General features: G+C 30.2%; 1 protein-coding gene across 1 annotated transcript in view; it reads left to right on the top strand.

Moving 5' to 3' along the window:
* LOC105624428 (semaphorin-1A-like) overlaps window positions 1-7736 on the top strand; it is a gene marked incomplete at its 5' end in the record, with an annotated part of 111902 nt that overhangs the window by 32082 nt on the left and 72084 nt on the right. Inside the window, one exon of the mRNA XM_012205794.1 lies at window positions 6978-7148. Within this exon, the coding sequence (XP_012061184.1) occupies window positions 6978-7148 (171 nt within the window). The remainder of the gene's footprint in view (window positions 1-6977; window positions 7149-7736) is intronic.

The raw sequence follows: 7736 nt of genomic DNA, 5'->3' as shown, positions 1-7736 counted from the left end.
TGTGTGTGTGTGTGTGTGTGTGTGTGTGTGTGTGTGTGTGTGTGTGTGTGTGTGTGTGTGGTAGTAAAAAGACATAAATGTATAATGTGTGATAATTAAACTAGAAATTGTTACTTGAATTTTAATCTATTACATGTAAATTTGCATATTAATAATGACGGTAAGCGAAGTTATAAATAAAGCGCAATATGTCGGAAAAGGGCGGTCAGTGGTGAGGACTCGCGAGCATTAGCGGTGTCTATAAATTCCAAACTTTGTAATGTAATTCAAACGGGACAAATGTAAGTTACTCCGACGCGACGCGGCGCATGGAATAATGTATTATCGGGCGTCACGTGCTATATAATTTATTATTCGTTTCTTGTTATTCATTATTCAACACATTTGCCTACGTTTGTCTCAGATTATAATAACAGTATTAAATCGATCGACATGGCAGTTAAATATGATTTAAGAAGGAACGCCAGGGTGATGAGGTCGGAAAATGTAGCGTGTTTTTAGCGTGCAATTATGCTGTTAATAAATTTATTTTGACAATTTAATTTGCTGCATACTAAAAGTTTACATAAATATTATTATATTTAAAAAATGAATTCAAAAATATTAATTTTTTGCTGAGATATAAAATAAAAGAGATATAAAATTTTATATTAATAAATATATACATTTTGCTCTTGTATGACCGCATTTCGTAGTTATCGATATGTCATTTTTTTTTTATCAAAGTTGAGGAGGCAAAGCAACTTGTTGGCGTGCCGCGAAAAAGTTTTTACGAAATGCCTACGACTGATGTCTATATAATCAAATTTATTCGCAGCTTTGACCGTATAAAACAAATTGCAGTTGGAAACACGTATATTCTACTTACTGCAGAAGTACAAATGTTTCACGGCACTTCGTCATACTTCCTTGGCACAATATCCTTGAATTACCTTCTATCTCATTTCTTGGTATTTCTGTTACAATAAAAAGGATGTTTAAATTGTGCTTCGCTAAAAACTTTCGGATTATCTGACTATAAATCTGTTTTTCACACAATCTATAAGGATGACGATACACTCTCAGGATTTCGTTTGAAAAACAATGAGAAAAAGTCTGTATATACTTATAGACTTATTGACATATTAATAAACAAGTTTTAAGCTGTAATTTTTAATTTACATTCAATAATCTTTAATATTAAATCTCTTTAATATTAATTATCTGCAATATATATTAATAGCTATCTGAAAGACAGAATTACAGAATATACAGTTTGTATAAAATATGTTTCCAGTAACTTTTGCTTGAAATTATATTTCTTATTTGATTATAAATCGATTTCATTGTTTAATTATATAAAATCTACTAAAAAGAGATAGTTTAGTATCAAAATATCTTTACCAGATATCTTCTTGCTGTGTCGTCTTGAAATAATCTTGAATAACTTGATATTAATAATTAATACTTACCACATCTTGCGCATTGCTCCAAGATATTAATCCGCGAGCAAAATAAATCGAACGATTCAGATATATTTTTGCCAAAAATAGTTAATAAAATTCCGATGCAGGATTAGCAGGCGCTATTATAAAGTGTATATGCCAGACACTTTAATTTGTCTAATATCATGCGTTTTAATTAAAATTCTCGGTTTGAAAAGAAACTTTGATTGATTGCAAAAAGCGGATTCTTAAGCGGATACTTAATTCTGTAGAAAAACGAATATAAAGGAGACTCGCGAATCTTTCCTTTCCGTTTATTCCCAGATAAGCACACTTCCCTGTTAGATCTTCCCTTTTCCCGCATCTTCTTCACCACCTCCTCGTCTGAAAGTTACACTGACAGGATCCAGTCGGAATATCCGAATCAAGTTCATGAACAAAGAGAACAAAAAATTATGGGAAGTTCTCGCGGCACCACATTGCGCCGCCGCGCAGTGCCGATATGATGTCCCGAAGTCGAATTTATTCGCGGGTTAAAGCGTAAAATCGGCCACCACTGGCAGGCTCGAAATGGGGGAAATCATATTACTCGATGAATATGCAGTGCGATTTTGCGGTTGAAAGTTTTCAGTCGGTTGTAACTCGCCGTGCTGTTTCTGCTTCCGCTCCCACCGTAATCCTAAAACTGACGGCGACGGCGACGGCCGGATGATTCGCACAGACGTATTCTAATTAGGACAAAAAGCGGAATACATCACGCGGCTGTTCCCTAAATCACATCCGTACCCGAAATACTATTCGGCTTCTTAATTGATTCCTTTGCCGTCATTTCCGGGCGCTGCGGCAAGAAATCATTTAGGATCTAAAAATTAATTAAGAATCGCATAGCGAACGGCGATTAATTTATTTTGCGAATTAGTCGATTCTTTAAAAAGCAACGGCAGTATTGGACACTCAATTTATCTTGATATTGATACGATGGTTCGAGAAAAGTTAATTGATGGATTTTCGATATTTGCAAAAAGAGATTATGACATAAAGTGTAATCATACGACAGTAGCTCGATATGTGTAACGTTTTAACAACAATTTTTTGAAATATTTCAAACGTATGTTTACTGAAACATTTCTATTCAAAAAAACTGTATTCCTTCCACACAATTCCAAACTAACATTTTTCCGGTTGATTATAGTCTAAAATGTCAATAAAATTGAATTCTGTTTTAGAAAAAAATTAAAATCAAAAGCCTTTAAAGATTTAAAGTAAAAGTACGAAACAAAAATAATTTCATAAAACAACTGTTTTCTATTGTGAATTGTTTTATATTTCTTTGTTTATATATTGATTATTGCTATTGAAATTTGATGTATAACAAATAATTTTGTTAATATTTAGATATTCAAGCTTAAAAAACCATGACTATATTATTAATGTTTCAAAATTATTTTTTTAAATATTTTACATAAAAATATTTTATTCTACAATTTTTTATGAGAAATTATATCTTTCATATTTTTTTACGATATAATTTTTTATTTATTTATTATTACAAAAATTATTATTATTATTACAAAAACAGATATTTTGATTTATCTTTAATGTACATATTTTATATTATTATTTTTGATTTAGAAATATTATGTATATAGAAATGATAAAAAAAGAAAATAATTTATTCTATTTTATTTATGTATTTCGTTATTTTAGGAATTTTATTGATTAAGCGAAATTAGATTTAGGATTTTATCCATTTGAATAACGGCAAGCGTTCGAAGATAATTTGCCTCCCCGGATCATAATTCGATTTCTCTATCGTGCTAAATGTACCCTCGTTACCCAATTTCCTGATCGAGCTATCGCTTCGAATTACTATCTAATTCGTTATATTCGATAGAATCTATCATAATCCATTGGCTAAAAAAAATCATATACAATATGATAAAATTAAATCATCACGATAATTGGAAAGATATTTGAAATGAAATATTTAAAAACTAGAATGTTTTTAAAGTAAGTAATCTCATGAACATTAAAAATTCTTCGAACATCATTGGCAATATGCCTCTTAAATATTCCGGCTATGTGAAAAATGCATTTCTGTTGATATAACTTATCAATCGAGATAAAGTAAAGAGAGGTCAGCGGAAAGTTCTTTCTAAAAAAAAAGCATCGACGAAAGGAAATTCTTTGTGAGAATATGCGGCTTAAACGTGCACGTTTCGTTGAGGCGTGACCAGCCGAAATTATCGAGGAAACTGGAATTTCCCGGTCGGCCATGAGACGTCGTAAAGATATAACGTAGCGCTGGCGAAGGAGCTGAATATAGCTTGTTCAAGGATTTCTGCTCGGCAGTATGCAGCTGTAGCTCCTGTCGTAACCTACCTTCCCTACCTATTTTACCTTCTCGCCAATCCTCACCTTCTTGTTGTTTCGCGTACACTCCGTGTCTCTCAACGTTGGCTTGAGACCATGAAACGGTCGGTTTAAACAAGGAGAACGAGCACGATAAGAAATAGTTTGATTTGTTAAACTGAATAATATATAATATCATAATTAGAATTGTATTTAACCTAGCTTTTTCTGTTGATTATTTCCTTGAAATAATTCAGTATTCTAGTTTCTATTCTTTCCCGAATCACATCTACCGTCACATTTTCCTTTTCTGTTAAATAATTTGCGTTCTTCACGTAATGGTTTCGCGAGAATAATTTACATGTTAATTAAATATTTTTATCATACAGAACATTAATAATTATTTCTATTATAGTAATTATTTAGTTGGTTAAATCAAAATTATTTATTTTTATTGGTCAACATTCTATGTATTTATAAGAGACAAAGAAAATTTACGTTTTATTACACTGATAAATATAATTTTTATTTTAAATAAGTTGACTAAGTATATTTTTTGCTATTAATGCATATTAATTTTTGTTAATCTAATTTTTTACGTGCAAAAAGTTATACAGTAATACACATTACGATAGTAATACAATAATTAAATTTTTAATTAATTTGTCCTATCATCCGATATCAATGAATTTTTCCTTAAAATCGATTATATGTATGTATGTAGTACTTGAAATTAATTATTTATCAAATAAAATAAATGATTAATGAATATATTTTTTTCTGACGTATATAATGAAGCACTGAATACAATAGTTGATGTTCCAGGCTTAATTCAGTTATATAAACGTTCCATTAACTTTTGTAATTAAATAGTCCGCGCACTAGCTACTTATGTTTGATATCGGTTAACAACTTAGAGATTCATTAGAGATATCTCATAGCCGTAAATAGTGTATTATTTTAGAATAGAAAAGTCTGCATAACGTATTTGAAATCATCACTCATAGCTCGACGTAATTAAATCGCACAGAAATATATTATACATATAATATTGATTAAGAAACACAACAATAAAACATAATTATTTTAGAAGTGTTCCACATATTTATTCAGATCCATGTAATAAATTTATTTTACTAGTTATTAATTATTCTACAATAATTATAAATCAGCATTTTGGAAATTGTGTTATCACTTATATTATGGTGTAGCAATATTTTCAGTTCCCTACGTATATATTTAATTATAGTCCACACATTATCAGGAAGTAATTCATCTATATAAATCATAGATTTCTATTGTATTATAAATCAACTGATGAAAGACATAGATTGATAGTGAACAATCTCTCTCATTAGACAGGTCTCAAGAAGAAAATAGGCCTACTAGAATTCCTGGTTCATCTTCTCAACGACAGAAACGATTGAAAGCTGAGCATACTGAGATACCTAACATACAAGAAGAGCTACAAAAAGTACTACATGAGAAAGTTGTTGAATTACATATCAAGATAGATCAATTGATTAAAGACAAGATTAATGGTAAACAACCTTCGTCAAATGTTTATTAAATCTGAATCTGAAGAAGAAGATGAGTCTATGTCTACTAGAATTTCTGATCCATCTATTCACGACAGAAATTATTAAAAACAATCGAGTATACTAAGATACTTGACATACAAAAAGAGCTACAAAAATGAATACCTAAGAAAATTGTCGAATTACATATTAAGATGGATCAACTACTGATTAAAATGGATAAGCTTATATCTAAGTCTAGAGTCTATCTACTCAATGACAGAAACCATTGAAAACAAATCAATATATTGACAATAAGATATCTGACATAGAGCTGCTAGAATTAATATATGAAAAAGTTAATAAATTATTTTTCTTGATGGATAATAACAAACAAGCAAAAATTGCAGAGTAGAAATTACAAACCAAATTAACATAACCAAATTAGATAATATCATACAAATGGTGTAATCTTTTCTTACATTTTCTGCAAGAGATTCTTACTAATTAAGTTAATATAGAAAGATGATTGCTCCAAAAATGTTCTTTTTAATAAATATCTAAATATATTTACTAATAAACAAGTATAATATGTAAATGTATTCGAAAATGATTTACTAATAAAGAATAAAATTTCAAAAATCATAAGAATAAATTAAATTAACAAATTAATATAAAATATGAGAAAAATATGTATATCGAGGTCATACTATATAGATATAAATGCATACATTACTGTTTAGAAACATATGTAATTGTTAAATTAATCCCAAAAGTTTGTGTATTTATTTTCTTTAAAATTTGAATTTTATCTGAGAGAGCACATACAAAATTTTATGTCTACTAACATTTGTTTTACAATTCAATCGTAAAATCCAAAAATCCGATTATCTCAAGCTCATTATCTTTTCGAATATAATCATAGTTTATTGTATAAAGTGTTTATAATTTTTTTTTTGTAAAATCCATTTATCCTATCTAAGAATGTATTCGTATATAAGATGAGAATATATGATTGAAATGATGCAGATTGAATCTCAGAAATATAACTGCCTTACCGTTAGACGGATTATTATTCTCTGTATCAATGTAAGGACTAATAATACAATGTTATTCTCTTAGTTGGAATAGTAATGTGTATATCGATGACAAAGAGTCTCCCAAGTATATCATTATTATCACAAGAATGTTGTCATCGGATTAAGACTCAACCATTCACAACGCTACTCATTTATTCCACCGAGATTGCGAGAATTCAAAAAGATTTAACGTCACATTACATTTAATTCTCTAACACGTACAGCTCACGCGATATAAATTATACTTTAAAGTCGACTTTAACGTTAAGACGACTTTACATTTTTCACAGATCCGGCTCTAAATCTGCCGAACGAAGCGCGTAACTCGCAAAATTAATGCGATACGGAGAATTATTAAAACGAGTCTCTGCTTCGCGCGAAAGCATGAGATAGTGGTGATATTCTTCGAATCGGTGTCTCCTTCTCTCTTATTGAAAGTAAGGGGATTGAGATCCGTTAAGACTCAATTTTCATGCAAGAGTATTAATCTTTGGCTGACCTCTAATCGGCTTTTGTTATACAAACTTGCGTACTTTGCGGTGTACGTGACGCAAAGTCAGCCGGGACCTGAGGTAGTAATGTTTGCTCGATCTTACCTATTTCAGAGATTGCAATGGTCTAGCACCGAGGCGCATCGCGAGCTTTGTTACTTGAAGGGCCGCAGCGACGACGAGTGCCAGAACTACGTGCGAGTGTTCGGCAGGCAAGGCCCTGATCGCTTTCTCGTTTGCGGCACAAACGCCTACAAACCGCTCTGCAGACAATTCACGATCAAGGTAAGCTCATAAGTTTCAAAACACACAGGTTGACTCTTAATTGCATGTCGAAACTTCAATGAATAAATTGAGAGAGGTTTCAAGACGAAATTGCAATTCTCTCTATGCTTTACATATATTGTAATGATTTCTTATGCAAATTGTGATTTTAAAGAAAATAATTTTCAAGTTGGATAATGGTTAATAGTATAGCCGTTTTGAATAACTTTTTATTAAATAAATTTTGTACATCATTAATCAGAATCAAGTGCATTGCAGTAGTGATTTATCAAAGTACGAGTAAAAAAGATTTTATTGGAAAAATAGAAAGTTATTGAAGTTGTTCAAGGTATAAAGTTAAATAAACTTTTTCTAAAATAAAGATTATATTTTTTAAAATAAAATATTGTGTTTTTGTTCACATTTTGATGGATGTTGGAAAGAAATGAATAGATTGACATATAGTACAATGTATTCAGAAAGTATGTAAACTTAAAACATAAATGAGATATTTCAATTAAAACATAAAAGAGATATGTCAATTTTCGGACTTGTCATTTAAAAATGTCGCTTTAAGAAAAGATTTATACTATTTCACACACACAGACA

Source organism: Atta cephalotes (assembly GCF_000143395.1).
Source record: "Atta cephalotes unplaced genomic scaffold scaffold00077, whole genome shotgun sequence".
Lineage (NCBI taxonomy): Eukaryota > Metazoa > Arthropoda > Insecta > Hymenoptera > Formicidae > Atta > Atta cephalotes.
The sequence above is the reverse complement of the archived record's forward strand: the minus strand, read 5'-3'. Positions and strand labels throughout refer to the sequence as shown.